The sequence below is a fragment of the Pocillopora verrucosa genome, chromosome 2 (genome assembly GCF_036669915.1).
Source record: "Pocillopora verrucosa isolate sample1 chromosome 2, ASM3666991v2, whole genome shotgun sequence".
In the NCBI taxonomy this organism is placed as follows: Eukaryota; Metazoa; Cnidaria; class Anthozoa; order Scleractinia; family Pocilloporidae; genus Pocillopora; species Pocillopora verrucosa.
The window spans coordinates 16,636,274-16,655,920 of NC_089313.1; the positions used below are offsets into that span (position 1 = coordinate 16,636,274).

A 19,647-nucleotide genomic window follows, 5' to 3' on the forward strand; every position below is an offset into this window, starting at 1 on the left:
ATTAAAGATCCGTCAGATAGTTTACTTTCGCTCCTTTTGCTTTATTTTCATTTCTTGGTAGCTATTTCAGCGCTGATATATTTCTTTTCTGCGACGTTTGCAATCTGATGAAATTACACACGGCTATTGACTGAAATTTATAAAATAATTGAAACGCCTTCCTTTGCGAGTACAACAAAATACTTATTAAAATTGCACCATTGAAGGTTAGTTAGCTCAAGCATTGAATCGACTTGGCTCACCGTTCATCTTCAAAAGAAAATAGATGCAACCACAAAAATCAACAAGGTATACTGGGTATGGACTGGGTTTCATCTCATTTTGTACTCTTCAGTTCTGAAGCACAAAACATTTTGTCAGGCTCTGCGCGACTTGCGTAGACATAAACGTAGCAGGGGACAACAAAAGGCTATTACAATGAAAACACCCCATATCATGACACCGATCATGAACAGTCTATCAGTTATGCCACTGAACACATTTTCAGATTCCGAAGGAAGCGTGAAGAACGCGAACTTGAATAGCGCCAAACACGGAGTCAAAACAACAAGCGCGAAACAACCGCCAACAAATAACGAAACGCACGCACGGATTTCGTAACAATGGCATTCGTCGACTCGGCTCCATCGATAGAATATAAAAAAACCTTTGTAAAGGCTCAAAATCACCACAGCTGTAAGGCTGATGGCGAGAAGTGTTGTTGTGTGATCGAAAACGTTTTCCAAGGATGTACTTATCCACGCAAGTTTCATCGTAATAACATCCCCAACAAATGAGTCCTTTAGGTCCGGCGCGTTTGACGAACAAATCAACGGAGAGACTGGTCAAAGAGATGTCTTGAACCACGCTACAAGTCAACCCTAAGACAAATTTTGCCGTGATATACTTTTCGATTTCGTGTTCTTCTAGATCGGGGTCTTCAATAACGAGATGAATGATCCATATATGAAGAGCCAGACACAAAAGGAAAAGAAAGCTCGCCAACGTTAGAAAGACTTTCATTGCTATCAACGTGCTGTCAAAAGACCCTAAGTTTCTTTGATAGTCTTCTGTGTTCCAAGGACCACTGGAACAAAACCCAATTTGTTTCGATTCATTGCGTGCACTATCGTTAGAATTTTGAAACAGGCTTCTGTAGTCGTTATAAGTTCGTTGCGCTTCCAACAACACGCTGATGTCTGTCCCAATATCAAAGCCATAGAGCAAGATGAACAACGCAACTTCGATGATCAACTCGCGAAGGGTGGCCATCATCCACAAGTTGTCATTACAGCTGACAAAGTAAACTCCTTCTGTCATTTTCCTGCTCAAAATTTGCAAATAATATTGCTTTTAAATTAGACTAATTGGAATTGTTAATAGGGTTTATTTCGTTGCATTAATGACTATGCCAGAGAGGAATCTGAACACGAACATTACTATTCTTTTTAACAACTGAACGTGTTCCAATCTGATTGGTCGCAATTGAATAATCAGACACATTTTCCTGTGCTGACGCACACGTCTCTCCTGGTCGCATGCGCAATAGAGACATTTTATGTCACACAATAACTTTTACATTCAATGTACATTAGATATCTAGTAACTTTTCTATACATAACGACTTTTTTACCAGAAATTCAAACGACGTGACGCAAGTTGCGCACGCGATTGTGTGACCATTCTGCGAATAATTTTGACCGATTTCCGAGAATGTACCGTAAATTTAGCACAGATATGTTGAGATTCTTATGAACCTCAGTTTGAAAAAATCCATTTCACACTAGCTTTCAAAGGGAAAAGAAAAAGTATAATGGAGAGAAACGTTCGTCAGTTAGTTCACAATTACATCCGGTTTGATCTGCATTTCTTCTTTAGTGAGTCCCAGGCCCTTTCTCCTTCCCGGCCTGGTGGGGCGATTTCTTGAGGCTCTGGGTCATCGGACGTGGTTTGTAGTACAATGGCGATGGATCTCCGATTGAGCCGTCGGTGTCCGACTTTTCAAGATGAGATGCTGACGTGATTCTGACCAGCGGTAAAGGCATCGAGAGTTGAGCTCCTGTAACGATAGAAAGTGTAGAAAATTTGATCGATTCCTTGGAGGAGAATTCATCGCAGCAACACAATGCATGCAGCTGATATTTTCTGATTAGTTGGAAAGGTTACCACCAAGATCCCCCTCCTCCCTCCAGCGTAATCATGGACCATTAACCCATCCCTGAAGACCCTCTATAGCCTTCTTTACAAGCCCCAACATAATCCAAATTCTAATTTCATTACCACTAGGGGATGAAAAGCCTCTTTCAAAGAGCTTGGTTACAAAGTTGGTTCATTCAGGTGCTTCGTAACCGCACCGGGGCTTAGACAGTGCTTCCAACAAAGCTCCTTACCTTCAGGCGAGTTTGTGAAGTCCTTGAGAGATTTGGACGTAAGTAGAGAGGTTCCTCCCTGTGACCATCTTTCCCTAACGGCGTCCACACGAGGCTGAAACTCAATATTACGTAAAACACTGTAGTCACTAATACACGAAATAGCATCTAAGGGAACGCGTTTCTTTCCAGCGGATTTCGGTGGCTGTTTTCCTGGTAGAAGTCGCCTAGAACTGCGTGATCGCTGCGGTAACAATTTACCTTCGTTATGAGGTTGTGGCGTTTCTGGAGAGGCGATATGGATCACTTGAATCTCAGAGCTTTTTCCTTGAGTACTCTTTTCCTCTTGCGTATCCTTTAGGACAGTGACTTTTTCTTCTCTTTTCGACACCTTTGTCATCTTACTTACTGTTGCCAACACGCATTTTTCATCCTTGGCGTGACAATGCAAGCGACTCGCCAGAATTACGGCGCGTTATTGACACAACTGTAGACACGGCAGAGCCACGGCCTAGCTAACGATGGAGACATCTGACCATGTGTATGCTTTTTAAGGTTCCGAGCTTTGCTTGAAGTCTCCTCGAAGATCCTAAAATAAATGATTTGTTGAATTCAAAGAAGTGCTTCTATGAGGGTAAGTTTCTGTTGGGGGACGAGGATTTCTCGAAAATTTACTTTGAGTGGTATTTCTCCTAAATGTAAGGAGAGGGAGCTAAACCAAAGACGATTTTTAGGACGCTGACGGCCACAAGCAGTACAAGAACTACTCGAACATCGAACAATCAACAATGAAGCCTTTATTTAAAAATTTTTTTAGCAAAACAATAGGGGCAAAGGATGTGTGGCAAGCGTCAGGGAAAAGACCACTCAACCTAAGGCTGCCTTCTGTGTTTATGCCTCCTTGGGGGCGTTTATGCCTACGCCCCAGATGACACTGAATTCATCATTTCCGTAGGCTTGAACAAACACAGTACTGCACTACAATGAAGCTCACCTTCACTGCTTTTCTTGTCACTGGCTGTGTCATGAACTACGATAAAAAATGAGAGAAATAAATAATAATATCGCTATCCAATGCTTATATCAGCTCAGACTGGAAGGCTTCCAGTCTGAGCTGAGCTCTACTTGAGCGGCAAACATGGCGAGGTTTGAATCAGAAAATTAATTCTCTGTACCTTTCTTCCCAAAAGTGGAGGACTTTGTCATGGAGACGCGAGAGCGACGACTTTTCGTCTCCTCTGCAACGAGAAACAGAGAGAAAAACAATCTTCTAGGGGAGTAATACTCACTGGTTAATGAAAACAACGATGTCATGTTTAGTCAAACACAGGCCCACTTCTCGCCTCCAAATTCAACTTGGACGCTACAAGATTCAAAGACCAGTGTGGCCTCATAATTTAACAAAACACCAGATACAGTAAAGGGTTGAAGCCCAGGAGTATCATCTACGCGTGAAGTAGGAGAGTGTAGGTGAGGTTATTCCTGAGAAGGATTGCTGTTTGTACTGGTAGATGACGTTTCGACCACCGTAACAGAAGTCACCACCAGAGAACTGGACTTATAATACTCAATTGACAACAACTCTTCACTTGACTCTGATGATGACTTCTGCTAGGGTTGAATCAAACTTATCTGACACACGAGAGGGCAAAAAAATATTTTTTTATCAAAACAAAAAGCATGGAAACGAATTATAACAAAATAAAAATGACTCACCCTTTTCTTCCACGAGTTCTTCCTCCGGGACAATAATTCCTTGTTCCCTAAGCCGTTTGATGTGTTCCTGTCTCTCTTGCTCCACTAAGTGCTTGGAGTACGACCAAGAGCGTAGATCATCCTCTTCCGAGTAAAAATAGGAGCCTGTGTCCATACTAAATAAACTGTGGACACAATTGCACTGATAAGCCATTCATACGTCTAACTTTGCACCACACGACCTTATCTCACCCGTCACGAAGAGGGGTTCGCTGTGTCATTTTCTAAGTTTTTTTAACGCTGTGCTCGCAACACGACTGCGTTCTCAGCGACGAATCCAAGGGAAGGGTCAAGGGTTTAGATTTCCCACCCGCCCACCCCCCCCCCCACCCCCTCTCTCAATAAAAAAATTTCTAAATCCTTTCGTGGTTCTCGAGTTTCAAAGAGGGAACCCAGCTGATACATCACGACGTCATTGTCAATCTCTCTTTTCAATTCTCACCTTGACAGATCTTCAATGCGCTTCTTTTCTCGTTCCTCCTTTTCTTTCTTTTTTCTTTCAGCACTGAGTCGCGCCAGTCTCCTCCGTTCACTGGCCTCCTTCTTAGACTTGTTGTCAGCCCTGTGTCTCCTCAGCATTTCAGCAAAGTGTTCCCTTGGATCCTCGCCCTCTGGTATTTTACTCCGGTGAGTTATGAACTCCTTCCAGTGGTTAAAAAGAACTCGAAAAACGGTCATCTGAAGAGAAACAAAGAAAAACAAGCAGGCATTTTAATTTTTCATGCATATGTCCAAGGTGGGGGGCAAAGTAGTCTCGTATTTAGCACTGTTCTTCTAAGACACTCTGGGAGTGTTCCCCTCCAATTTCTTTACCTGCGCCTCTCTGAAGACGTAAGGATGAATTGAAGGATTCCTCCCCGAGAGCCTTTCCATCAGTTTGTCAGCCATCTCAATAGGAATATCGATTTGCAGTTCAGGAGTAATAGCCGAGTTCAGAAAACAGTCTATGATGGTCTGAATTTTGCGTTGAATTAGGGCTTGTTGCGCATGTGCATGACATAAATCCTGTTGATAAAACAGAGAGGGACCATTAGTAACGCAATGCAACCTAGCCTACATCTGTGTGACAACAAGCAGCGTCGAGGAAAAAGGTTTTTATTTGAGGAGCCAACTATGATAAGGCAAAATTAAGAGTAGTTGATCATCGCTATCCTTGTGCATATATGGATAAAATTGAAAACTCCCTCTTTTGGTCGAATTTGCCATTCACATACAAAACATGTCAAACCGTCAGTTTTGACTTTCATTTAAGACAGAGTCGGAGTTGGAGATGCAATCAGAGACACAAAACGCTAATATATACTGAAGATCGCTTTCCAATACCAGATAATGCGTAATGGGTGAGATCCAGTAGATCGTTAGAGCCGCCAACACAAGAAATCATACGTCGATGAAAATCTTCTAAATACGACTAAATCTCATACGACTATGCCAAACTAGTTTTCACCGGGGGTTATACTCGATTATGAGTAGAATCAGACGAAATACAAACTGATTTTCGCGGCTCAGATTTTATCGAAGGTATTACTGCACGTAACCCTTCGACTCTCAAGATCTTATTTCTAATTCTCCCCTCTTCCTGCTACACATTTCCTCGTAACTTAGTTACAAGAATTTGGTGCTAAATCAAGATAACTTGTACTCAGTATGTTCGAATATTTTCATTATCTATTTAGTGGATAATGTATGGATTTTGTGAGAAGAAGTTACATGTTAGTCACTCGTGAGATTTAAAGGGTTGATCGTAAGTGCTCTCAGGACTTTGACTCCGTTTCTACTGTAAACTAATGAATATCTATTTTTATCCACTAGCAAGTGAAACCGCTTACTACAAACATGTGCTAACCTTACCTTGAATTTCTGTACTTCGAGCCAAAATTGAACATTACTTTCCAGGGTGTCTCCCTTCATTGCCACGAAAGCCGTGAATTCGGCAGCGAGACTGGGATTGAGTAGCGTCTGACGCAATGCCACCACGTCACGCGACGAAGACACCCACCTGCTGTTTAAAATCTTAATTGGAGAGACAAAAACAAATTAACCTCATGTGACGTGCAGCTGGGTTGAACTTCGGCCAAACAATAAAAAAGGACAATGACAGAAAGAGCTTCAATAAGACTCGTAACTGACGCAGGTAACCGATCCTAAGCGACTGAGTGCTTCTTATCACAGCAACCAATGAGAAGAAAGACAAATATCACAAGGAGCCAATGATAACTCAATTAAGAGAAAAAGCAAACTAACAGAAGCACGGGAAAACAAAAGTGACTAAGTCGCGATTAGGTATAATTTCCCATTTGATTGGTTGAGAAATTGGCGCCAAATTTCTTGACCAATCAACGGAAGTAATGAAGCAAAATCCACGCAATCCCGCTTTATTTAGATACTCATCTAATAGTTGTTCTAAAGAATGTTTACCTTCCAGGCGGCTTCACTCCTCTGCAGCCGCCTCTTCAACATGATGTCCTCTACCATCTCTGGCACGCTAACTGCGCGAGGTTTTTGCCTTTCTAGAAATTCTGCCGTTTGTTTAAATAACATCAACCATCGGCGCTCAATTCGCGCGCGAACAAACTTCTGGCTTTCGAGTATAACTGGCGACTGGGGTCGTTCCTTTATCGGGCGTCCCCCGTTTATGTTCATTATCTGTGAATGAGAGAACATCCAAGGAAAAAAGTTAGAAAACAACAGCTGCTTATATTGGTTTTGATTGAGCAGCTGAGTACAACCTGCGGAATGAAAACCAAAATGGCCACAAGTGTCTAGTGACTCTCAACACACAGATGTACCACGGGAAACTACATACAGCCATAACTACAGAATTGACTCGATACATGACGAGGCAAAATATGTAACGGAAAACACAAACAGGCAAAAAGAGACAAGTGCAGGATGCAAGGAAACAGAGATATGAACGGAAATAATGTAACCGAACGCGTGCGCAATGTAACCGCCGACATAAGCGAGTTGACAGGCGAACAACAGTTTTCGCGAGAAATGAATCATATCTAGCTACAATAAAGAAAAACAAACCAAAAAAAAAACTAGGGAAAGGAAGAAATCGGAAACAAGGGATGATGGAGAGATGTGATATTTGATAAGTACAGGACTAAAGGCGAGAACAATAACAACATGAACTGTTTATCCTACCAAGTTTTGGCCATCCCTTGTTGCTGGGCTGTCAGCTCCAAAGAAATATTTCTTACCGAGCCAGTTCTCGCGAATTTCTCTGGCTTTCTTGTCACGTTTCTCTTCCATGAATCGGGGAACGCGGCGAAAAGTCTCCATGTCTGTCCAAGCCATGAGATCTTTGATACCTTAAGAACACAAGATAGCGTGATGCTGAGCGTCAGAAATAGAACAGGTAATGATAAAACGATGCTGAGATGATGAGGTCCACCTCGCCCCCCGAAGAAGCTTATCGTCTCGCGAAGAGGTTTGCTGGAATTCTCCGGCCGCTGGAGACAATCCAAGACAAGTCACAATATAGATTCTTACGCTATTCAGTGATCGCCAGTTTTCTTAAGATTTGGTCATAATCACGGTCGAGATCTAACAGAACTTACAATGCTTCGGCTGGTCAGTTTATTGGGTAGGCACTTCCTGTAGTTGACATTTTCCGTAGCCAACGATTACATAGTTGCTTTAATGCGTGCCCCAGTTCCCGACAGAGGAGCTAATTACTGATATAAGCCTCACTTAGGGTTTTTAGTACAGTAGGTATAACTTAATGAAAAAAATCAAGGTTTCTTTCAGTGAATAACGAAAGGATAAGGAGTAAAGACGTTTCGAGCAGGTGAAATCTTCTTCAAAATCACGGTAGCTCGTACTTTTTTGATGTATCTATGTAGTAACCAAAGGGGATCAAGTGGGGCCTCAGCCAGCATAGAAATAGTCTCCTTTCGAGTTTACATTTCAAATTCCCGACAAGCACTCCCCAAGTCTTGAGTGGGAACCCCCTCCCCCCACCCTCCCCTTCCAGACCCTTGCCCTCACCTCTGTTATGTTTCTTGTTGAGGAATTCTTTAAAGTATTCCACTTCGTCTCGGTTTCTTATGAGTGATTCAAATGTGATTCCATCTTTTGGAACAGGGAAAGGTCTGTTGGCTTCTTCTACAGAAATTCGCTCTTTTTCATGATCCTCTTCGGCTGGGTCAAGCTTCAAAATAATAAGCGTGCAACAACTAATCATATGAAATAAATAAATGGAAAAATAAAATAAAATAATACAGTGGTAAATAAGTGAGGAAATAGATCGACACACAATTGAAAATAAGGATCTGAGAAATAAATGACGCGCAAAACCGCCAATTACCATAACTTGCACGTTGAAGTTTTTCGGAAACAGAACAAAGCAAAACAAAACAAACAACGCTGCAGCACGCGTGTTTCTCCACCCGCAAGATTTAGGACTGGTCGGGGAGAGGTTTGCCGGGAGTCTGGTGACTTATTATTAGTGCCAGACCCATTGCAGATCTCTCCCCGCCGCCTAGCGTTGCTTAATAATGAGGAGCTACTTGCAGGCTACGTCAAACATCAAGAAAGTCTGTAATTTATTAAAAAATCAAAAGTGACTATTCCATATTTTTCAGGAAGCAAACTTGAAAACACCAACAGATCTAACTTTAGTTAAGAAGGGGAGACTCTGTTGTCGGTGAATACTACTCTGTGTGCTCTAAATTGACTCGTTCTTACCCCTCTACGAGTTGAAATAATGCTCTGCCTTCGTTTCGCCACCACTTGAATTTCAATATGCCTCAAGGTCTGTTGTTTAGGTACCTAATTAAAGATGATAGTAAAATGAAAATAGATGACATTTATTCTGTATTGACGCAAGATCTTGGGAGTGAAAGGGTGAAATCATGATTGAATAGAAGTTTCTCGGAGAGCCGGAATCTCGTAGAGGAATGGATGCGTTCGTTTAAGTAAGAAGAAGCAGTGAGCTTAGACGCAAAAATCAAAATTTTTAACCTAACCTCAGCATCGAACACGCTTTTTTCTTGCTCTAAATGAAGTTGCCAGGGTTCCAGAAGTGAATGAAGAACATGCTCCTCGACTGCGTCAAATAGCTCCTCATACGGTGGTTCCAGTTCTTTATGTACCTGCACCTGAATGTCCCTGTGCACATGAACATCCTGAGCGCTGCCTGATACGACGAAATTGGCGTACATTGTCTGTGGGTTGTGAGAGATCAATGTAACCGATAAGATTAGCTACAAATTTAGCATACTCTAAACAGGAATTAACAACTGTGGCTTAATAGTCTCCAAAGGTCAGAGTTGAACTGAGCTGTAGCCAAGGTTATTGGGTTGTGTTTTGGAGAGAGACACTTTTCTCCCGCTGTACCCCGGGATCAGAAAATGTCGTTGAGAAGGGGGAAGGAGGGGAAGTTTAACATGCGATTGACTACGATCCTATCCACGGAAAGTAACGATACTCTTGATGGCCATTTCAGTTTGCTCCAAGAAAGTCCTGCGTGCTGCAACATTTTTAACCCTTTAAACCCTTGGAGAGACCAGCATCTATTTTCTCCTTAAAGAAATACTACTAGATTATTCATTAAGATTTTGAGAATACAGGAAACGATCGCCAACCCAAGAAGCTTTGTTTGTTACACAAATTACAAACTCTCATCATCAGTACTAAAAGAAATTTATGGAGAAGAGTTTGGAGAATATGGATACTGATGTTAGGGTGTAAGGAGTTAATGACGTTCTCTGTTAACTCCTCTATCAGCCGGGATCTTTAGACGATCACATGTTCCAACTGTTCCAGACGTCTATTTTGTTTCATTTTCAGACCAATTGTTTTACATTATTCGTGATTTATTTATGTTATTAGGTTCTTCTTGAAATAATTACTTAGTCCATACCCGTGCCTTCCTTGACAATAGAGAAGGATTGAGAGAATCGGCAAAAAAGTACGCGTTATACTCTTGAAGAGATTTCCAAAAAGCCAAGCAGTTCATCCAGGTCTAAAAGAGAACGATTGAACATTAAACTCACCGATTATGGAACGTAAGCATTCACATAACAATTATAAGCACATAATCAGACTTTGAGTTTGGTTCCTAACCAAGGATAAGCTTAAGAAGCCTCCAAAGGAGGAGTTGGAAGTTGGGTCGCCTACAGTGAAGATTTGAGTGAGTTTGCCATTCATCGCGCCAGTGCAAGGGTAGCTCTCCAACTAATTAGTCTTCTAAATACCTCGTTTCCTGACTTCTGCAAAAACAATTTAAAGTAGTCCCCAGTCTGCCGCTCGTAAATCAGTCCCTGTATCAACGAATCCATCATAGCGGCGGTCTTGGATCCAGTTTCTCTGGCGAGAGCCGGCTTAGAACCCTCGACATAAATAGAAGTTCGGTGGAGCGTCCTTCATAAGGAGAACAGAAGCAAAAATACAAATAAGAGACAACGAAATCAATTGAAAATATTAAGTCTATTGAGATATTTCCGAAAAAAGCGAGCGAACGGAATTCAATGCCCTGAGCAAAGTTTGGCAAGTTCTGTTTTCAACTCTGAGGTGAGCTACTTCATTACTAAGTTCACATGTGACACGCGTCCTGTCTACTGCCAGAGTCAACACAGTCAAAAGCGTCACGTGTCGAGGGTACATTTTACTCACCTCATCATTCTCTGAATTTTACTATCAGGGGAGGGCACGGGGTTGATAAATAGCCTAACGGAGGGTGCATAGTCTGGTTCCGGTTCAACAGGAAAGGACGGTCCCGGGGGCTGCTCAAAACCGTATCCCGTCCTCACAGGAGCAATAATGTTCTGAAAAAAACAAAAAAATTACTTCGAAGAACAATTTTCTCACATATTGTTAACATAATCTAGGATTTCATTGTTCTAGAAAAGTCAGGCAGCTCTCACAACCAATCATACGCAAGACCAAACCCAATCGAGACTTGGTCAGTCGCGTTTTCCCGCGCCTTAGGCAGTTTACTGGTTTCTGCTTTGAATTCTGATTGGTTCCCGGTAATAGTCTGCTATGTTCTTATTTCTCTTTATGCTTACTGATTTAGTTCTGGTTTTAGGGCACTCATGCCAACAGCTCTTCAACCCTTTAACTTGCATGAGTGACCAAGACAGAATTTCTACTTATAATATCTAAACAATATCAAACAGAAAAGTGACGAGAATAAAGAGAGCTATCAATTAGGGGATTATTAGTTGATCCAATACCAAATTCTTCGAACCATCATCATAAGTATTGTATGGCAGACAGTAATGAGAGATAATAATAAGGTCTTAGGAATGACACGACAAGTAAAGTGAAAAGATATCAGTGGTACAGTACAACCACGTTCTATCTCACAACATAGATCAAACCTGCTGGCTATTCGTTCATTTTCAATCAAATGCGATGTAAGCCACATTAAAACCAGCTTTGATCACGATTCCATAAATACGTTTCCCATGCCACCGTTAGTGGAGGAATTTGAAAGGATTTTTCGGGAGAATTCCCCTGTCCAAAAACTCAACGTAAAAATTCCCTGTTCTTTGTCACCCACCTGTAATTGCGTCGTACTTGCATTAGTATGCATATACTTATTCGCTTGCAAAAGCCGTGGATGGGCAGATTTGGCTCGTACTTGAGGTCTGGATGTCTGGTGTTGCGTTACCGGCCGGTTCTTGACAAAGCTACTTTGGGGCCTGGCCAAGGTGTTGTTCGCTAGAACTTGGGACAGACCCACGTGCGCAGGGACTTGTGGAAGGTTTGATGATGTGATCTCACGTCTAAAACATGATTTCAGCCTGTCTTGTGACATTGTGTTGTAATCTTGGTCATGAGAGTGAGAAACACGTTGCTGATGCATCGTAAAACGTATACACCTGTGAGTACAATACAGCAGTAAATTAAAGTTTTAACAGAATGCTTTGTATGCTAATGGTATCAAAAATTCGTTTTGAAGTCGTTTTCCATCACACAGTACATTATTTTTTGGAGAGATAGGAATTGCTGTGAACTGAAAACTATTTTTTTCGGGTACCATATGGGAGCAGGAAGCGGCGTCCAAGATGCTGGCACTAATATGGAAGGGACCTTACGCAGTTGGGGGGTGACGTGGATTAGAAAACTGAATTGATATCAATTCTTGAGTGAGAATTTTGCAAAGCATTGGATTTGTTTGTCGTCACCACACCTCAACTTCATCATAACGCATATGAGCAGTGTTTCAAAAGCAAACTTTGGTAATTAGCCGTCGGTGTTTCTATTTGCAAGTGCGTCAGTTTAGGAGATCACGGTGTTTTTTTGCATATGACGTCTTAGAAATGTACAACGTTTTAAGACGTACGTGCTGAGCTAATGTTCTGCCCATTAGATCTTTTGTTTTGCCATGTCTTCGTTGTCGTTCCCGTCTCGGTTTGCCCCATAAGATTAACTTAAGACCGAAAGTTTTTGAAAAGGAAAGAACTTACCAGTAACTTAACAGAGGTCTGAGTACGTCAGGCTGAATGGAGAACAACCTGTTGAAAGTCAATGTCGATGCATCCACCAAATTTAATCGTGATTTTGTAACTGCAGAGAACTCATAAATTCCTCCGCTTCTCCAAAATCTGTCACGCAGAGACTGCACCAATCTAGGGAGAGAACAATTTAGAAAGGTTTCCAATTACGTGTACGAAGGAAAAAGGGATTGCATTGATTTTAGAGTAATTCAATTTTCATGTGAGTGTTGAAAGTAATCCGCCGTGTGACAAAAACAGAAAATTCGCGGCACTTTCGCTACGAAACAATTTCAAAACTAAAGCCAAACGCGACTAAGGCATGTCCGTTTTTCTGCGCTTCAGGAAATCTGCTTGTTTTTATGTTAAGTTGCAATTGGCTCCTTGTGATATACTCCTTTCACCTGCCTGACGGTTGTGATTGATTTGATTTTGGTTTTTCTACACTCGGTCGAACAGCGCCCTAATTCACTTTCCTCTGTGACTGGCTCACAAATCTCGCACTATTTGCTAACCAATCAGGAGCAAAACCATAGCCAATCGCGTTTTTGTGGAAGATCATGGTTTAGGAAAATCCTCGTAGCCTCATTAGCTTCTAGGCTCGTAACATTTGGTTCTTGCGCAAGAAGTAGGGCTAAACCAAAGTCATCCCGGATTACTTTCAACACTTCTTGCACAAGCCGTGTTATGTCTGAAACTAATTTTAGAAAGATCATTTCATAGGCCAATAAATGACAATTTTTTTGTTCGACAGTGAAGCCACCTATTTTGATTATTCACTTTAAAATGACAATATTTTGAGGGAAGATGTGGCATCAGGAAATTCTATGTGTTCTTGTTCCGTTGCGGTCTGTTTCATTTTTGTTTTTGTGTTTTTTTACAAGCCTTTTGAATATCATACCCGCGCATGAAGAAAAAAAAATTATACAGCAATGGCATTAAAACAAATACCTGTTTCTTTCGTCCTCATTTTCCAAGTACTTTCCACACTCAACTTCCAACCAAAACTGTAATAATTTCTCCCCACTTGTCTCCAAAAGGAACTCTCTGAACATGTCGAAACCTTCTTTGGTAGCTAAATCATACGGTTTGTCGTCCAGTTCAGAACCATCGTCACTGAACATTGAATCATCTCCCGCGTCAAAACCAACCGAAGTAGCCGCCAAACTGCTACGTCGTCTGGAGCCGAAGATGCCTCGAATTCCTTGAAGAGTTGTCGCACTGGCCTCGGTTGTGTAACCTGCTTCATCGTCATCTTCGCGGTCATCGTCATCGTCATCGTCATCGGAATCTTTTCCCGGGGAGGGTTCTTCTCCTTGGAGATCTTGTTTCTTAGATTCGATTTCACCAGTCGCCATTTCTGTATCATCATTCTCACGACCCTGAAACGAAGTTTCTTTATTGTTATTCTCCGAGTCCACATCCACTTCTGATAACGCCGATATTCCTGTGTTCGATATTTCTTCAGCTATGCTTCCACTCTGAGCGCTTCTATGTCCACTATACTCGTCAACAGACCCTTTCTCTCCAGGATCAGAACCAACATTCGATAAGTTCACTTTCTTTAATTCCTCTTTACTTGAAGTGCTGCGTTCTCCAAGTGAAGCATCCATACCTAAAGTTGGAGACACATCCTTACGTTTTGCATTTTTACAATGAAGACAATCCTCGTCTGAAACAGTTGGTTTTCCCTCGTCACTCTGTGTTGTTGAACTATTTCGCTTTTCGTCATTTCCACCTAAATTGTCGTCTACTTGCCCAGTATAGTCAGGTGCATTCGAAACAGACGCCTTTTCTTTTATGATAAAAATATCTTCAGTGTTGAGAGATAATTCCATGCGTGCTGCGACCGATCCACAGTTCTCTCCACTGTTAGAGTCAGCAACAGAATTTAAATCGACCGCGTCGTCATTCAAAGCAGTTTCCTTATCCAAAGTTTCCTCTTCATCACTGCACGTAACTTCTATATCAATACTTGGCACTTGTTCTTCATCTAGACTTTCCCTCACGTCCTCATTACCACTCTTTCTTTGTGCCCCGAGATCTGGTGTCAGAGGCTCCTTAATAACATCACTCTCAGAGTTTCCCATACCCATTTCAGACCGAGTACCGTCAGGTGAAGTATTTTCAACCGTGCTGCTACCAGTTAGAGACTCACATTCTAAGGGATACCCGTCCCTCTCAGTCTTAGCGAGATTCTCCTCTATACCTTCCTTAAAACATGAGTTCTTGTGCTCCGCAAATTGCTCGAACTCTACAACAGAATCTTTCTCCCCGGGTGGTACACTTTCTCTTTCTGCCTCTTCTCTAGAAGAAATGCCCTCTCGACCTGCAGTAACCACTTCTTCGACAACAAAGTCTTTTTCGCTTGTGTTATCTTCTTTCCTTGTTGCGTCTTCTTGTTCCCCTAAATCTGTTTTACCAATGATACTTCCTGGGGCAGAAGAGTTCCCTATCACTTTCCCATGCTCGGTTATAAAACTTAGCGCCGAAGACAAACTGCGCGTCATTTCATCCGCGCCAAGACGATCCCCCCTACTCTCCGAATCCAGATCACAAGCATTTGATTCTTCTTGGTTTAAAACAAACGAACTTTGATTTTCTAAGAAAAAAGATACAGTACTCGCCGAACTGATCCTAGAACTGGGCTCCGCAGGACTCAGCCCCTTTTCAGTATTGTCACTAGCAATGCTCAATCCTGAGACGGGCCTCGCGTTGTTTGAAGCAGAGGATTCACTCTCCTTAGTACTGAAGCAGCTCGACGTTGATCGTGTCGCTGAAGCTTCGTCTTCTTCCATAATCTGGGGAGTGTTCAGCTTACGATAGCTCCCATCCCCACTGCTAAACATACTAGCACGGCTCTCTGTACGTTTAAATGACTCATGCCAGGCATCGAAGGTTTCTTCAATGGATCGCACATTGGTTGGAAGGTACATAATTCCTTCATTCTCAGCGTCCCTATCCGTATCGGGGGATGGCGCTTCGCCCAAGGAAGGAGTTAAATTGAAACTAACAACACTCCGTCTTCGACCTGCAGGGTGGAAAACGGCGGCTTCTTCGACTCCGCTGTCATCATCCTCTGAACTTTCTGGGTGCAAGTCGCGGAAGAAGGACTCCTGTAAGAGGAAATAACAATTTGTTTCAACCTATACTGCGTAAAAGTTTAATGGCCTACAGCTGTTGCTACCACATTTTAGCCTTAATCTTTCAAGTTTTCCTTTTGCAATCCCTGTTAACCTTTTAGCCCCTAAGGATGACGAGCATCTAACTTCTCCTTATAATATCACCCCTGAATCACACATTAAGGTCACGAGAATAAAGGAAATGATCACCAACTAAAGTAGCTCTTGACTGTTCAACAAATTCTCCTTGTTAGCATCCTAGGAAATGTATAAAGAACAGTATGGAGAATATGCATATTGATGTGTGCGAGACCTCTCACGGATTTAGAGAGGAGCCCGCGAGGTTCTTTTGAAGCAGTACTACTAATAGTCAAGCTAGTTCTTCATGTACAGGGAGCATACCGTACCTGGACAGTTGAAAGGTGTTTAGTCAGTTTGTATTCAGCATAAAGCTCACTTCTAAGGAAAAGATGCAGTCTGTGCTTCTTTACAAATTCCAGGCCTTGTACCTTGTCAAGTACAGTCACATAATAACCTATGCGTGATTGATTGGCAGCCACATTGTAGATGGTTCCTTTAAAATGTGTGAATTGACGCAGCTGTGATGCAGCCTTGGCATCTCCTTTACCCACGTCATCAGCTAACTTTTCAATAAATTCCTCAAAAACTCCAAGTTCTGTGTTGTAGTGAAGACGCTCTGCAAAGCACTGAAAGAAAAGTTATTTAGAAAATTACAAATACCTGGGAAACTTGATTATGCTGATTGACTGGACATTACACACTCTGTCAATCACTAAATATCAGAAAGAAATCATTTTGTGGTATATATTAAAATTGTTTTCCAGTACACTTCTCTATTAGAATTTAGATTATTCTTGATTAAAACTTTCTATTTATTTGATACAACAGCATGCCCATAGCTCACCTTTTATTACTCACTACAAGTCATGTTTAAAATGTTACAAAAAGACCACTTACATAACCCTTTAATCCCTAGGAGTAACTGCCAAATAATTTCTCTGTACAATATCACCTCTGAATCAGACAGTAAGGTCATGAGAATTATTAAAGGAAGTGGTCCTTGACTAAAGAAACTCTTGTTGTTGGACAATTCCCCTTAATAGTACCACAGAAAATGTGCAGAGGTAAGTGTGGAGAATATGCATACTGATGTTAAAGTTCAAAGGGTTAAATCACTCCTTGTGATTCATTTACACATGTAAGAACCACAAATGCCAGAACAGGACCTTATAAATCTATCATAGAAACAAGTTACAAAAAAGAAAATTATTACACTTACTGGTAATGCAAGGAAATTGTTAAAGAAATCTACAAATCCTTCATCTTCTTGTAACAAGGATTCCTGAAAAAAAGTTTTCAGTATCTATCAAGGTGGTTCCATGATAAAAATCAATACACCAGTAACATTATATTCCATTCACCAATCAACCCAAAATTTAATTTACAGATGTACTCAAGGTTGCTGACCCTAGAGTACTTTCGAATAAACCTCAACCCTTAAGAGTGGGAGTTACAAAAGGAAACCTAATTAATTTATCTCAAAGTTTTCCCTCAAGAGTGGAGGCGTGGTGGCCTCATGGTCAGTGCGCTCAACTCTGGATCGAGTGGTCTGGGTTTGAGCCCTGGCTGTGGTCATTGTGTTGTGTTCTTAGGCAAGACACTTTACTCTCACAGTGCTTCTCTTCACCCAGGTGTACAAATGGGTACCAGCAAATGTGCTGGGGGTAACCCTGCAATGGACTACCATCCCATCCAGGGGGGAATAGCAATACTCCTAGCTGCTTCATGCTAAGAAAACTGGAGTTAAGCACCGGCCCCATGGGCCACTTGGGCCCATATAAAGGCTTTACTTTTTTACTTACTTTCCCTCAAGAGATTTACCAGTTTTGTAACAATATAATATTAAGCTTCTGTTTTGGTTGTCAACATCATCTCTAACAAGAGGCAGATACATTCCTCTAACTTTGGCCTAAATATCTCAACATCTTTAATTTCCTTGTGAAATGTCTTCATTCTTTGGCTTATTATAAAATGATAATTTTCAAAAACAATTTACCAAAGGAAAGACGAGAAGGTTTCTTTTTTCTTACTCACAAATATTAAGGCATATAATAGCACTTTGCCAAGATTGATATCTTAGCAATATTAAACTTTAAAATCTGTTTTGCAATCTTTGCACCAGTGTTTTCTTTTCTGTCTACCTCTTTTTCAGGCATAGAAGGTCTAAGGATATTATGGAATGGATACAGTTGCTGGAGACTCTAGTCAGTCCATTAAACAAAAAATTCATTGTGTTACACCATTTTCATACAACTTTTTTAGGAAACAATCATGTGACCAGATTGAGCTACTATGTTTCTTTTGCTTCCTGCTTTGCTTACATCCAGATCTTGCACGGTCAAAAACCCTATGGAGCCTCCTTCACAAAATACTTTTTAGTGCTTTTCCAAGATGTTACACTTATCTTGCAAACAGGTTATGGGAACAGTCAAGCTTATCAGCTGGAAGGTGTCAACTTGATGTAACACCAAATTCTCCTCTCTGATTTATAAGGAAATGTGCTGAAGTCAAAAGATTAAAGAGGCATGTTTTCCCCATTTTTCCTTGCTAGGACTAACGACTTTATAAAGAAAATTGATTGATTGACAGAATGACTGTAAAGTTGATTGATTGATTGATAGTTTTGAACAAGCCATGTGACCCAAATATCAAACATGGTGATATCAGCCAAATTAAGTGATACACTTAGTAGGAAGGAGATTACTATATGAATGCAAAATACTATCAATAACAGTGAACTGTTGTTAGAAAATCAATTCCAACTAAAAATTCAATATTTGAAATTTAGCATAAAGTAAAAAGAATCTCTAGGAGGCTCTCAAAAACCCACAAACTATCTGTTTTTTTTTTTTTAAATTTTTTTAACCAGAGCCACATGCTGAGGTCTGTTCTCTTTTATGCTGAGTTTTAAAAGTCAAAACGAGCTTTTGTTATTAGGGAAAACATTGACGGCATTGAATTTCAAAATATCGAATTTGGCTTTTCCCAAAGAAACCTTTAATTCCTCTAAATTAAAGTAATTATCAGAGAGATTGCGATGTCTGATAAATTGAAAAATTCTATCTTCGTACAATGGTTATATTAACGTCGTGCTTTTACTATAAACATAGCCAAGGAAACTTAGCAAAAACTATTGAACTATCGACGAGATTGCAAAGTCTTATGGAGTAAAATTCCCAACGTCTTACATGAAACTTGAAGTGTAATAAACGAGGAAATGTGATACATGTCAATTTGACTGATTATTTGATAAATGTAACTCAATTCGTATCATCTCAAAAATTTGAATTAACTTACCAAGTTCTTTTCTGTAAGTGCGCCGATATTGTCACTAGATGAATCTGTTGACATCCTAGTAGCTTAATGAACACTTTTTGCTGTGAACTGGACACGTTTCAGAGACAATTTGCCGTAGTTCACATTTATTCTTCAGCATCTCTACGTGAAGCCAAGAAGTCGTTTGCCACTTCACTGCCATGATTAAAATCGCACATGCTCTCCAGAATCCATTTTACAGAGTTGAAATGAGAGTACTTTATCGAATTTCCTACATTTTGGCAATGGCCATGAGCTATAAACTCTTTGATTTCCGCGAATTGCAGGAGGATCAACGCGAAAGTTTATCAAGACATGGTGTTTGGCTTTTGACTGCAGACGAAGATTCTATGTCGGCCAATCAGAATACGCGATTCTGGCAGCCATGTTGGGAAAGTTGTTTGAGAGTTGTCATGGAAATTTGGGCAGCTGCATGAAATTTGGTCTTTTTTGCGAGTCTTTTTCTCACATTTTTAGCCATTTCATCAATTAATCAAGTAAAATAAACGGACAGTGAACTGTACAAATAAAATGGAAACATCTCAGAATAAATGTTGGGACACTTTTTAAATT

At 40.9% G+C, this 19,647-nt stretch overlaps 1 protein-coding gene across 1 annotated transcript; it reads right to left on the bottom strand.

The window, feature by feature from the left end:
- Positions 1-1,357: 1,357 nt before the first annotated feature.
- On the bottom strand, positions 1,358-19,401 carry LOC131781002 (uncharacterized). The gene is given in 26 exon segments (XM_059097642.2): positions 1,358-1,894; positions 1,896-2,038; positions 2,370-2,784; positions 2,786-2,857; positions 2,859-2,908; positions 2,911-2,937; positions 3,343-3,378; positions 3,524-3,586; positions 4,065-4,228; positions 4,546-4,781; positions 4,917-5,108; positions 5,955-6,116; positions 6,522-6,749; positions 7,254-7,420; positions 8,100-8,262; positions 8,799-8,882; positions 9,080-9,277; positions 9,976-10,077; positions 10,310-10,475; positions 10,728-10,879; positions 11,620-11,941; positions 12,530-12,691; positions 13,508-15,672; positions 16,086-16,385; positions 16,979-17,041; positions 19,057-19,401. Coding segments are annotated over 26 exon segments (5,967 nt in total). The 5' UTR covers positions 19,111-19,401; the 3' UTR covers positions 1,358-1,813.
- Between the last annotated feature and the right edge of the window lie 246 nt (positions 19,402-19,647).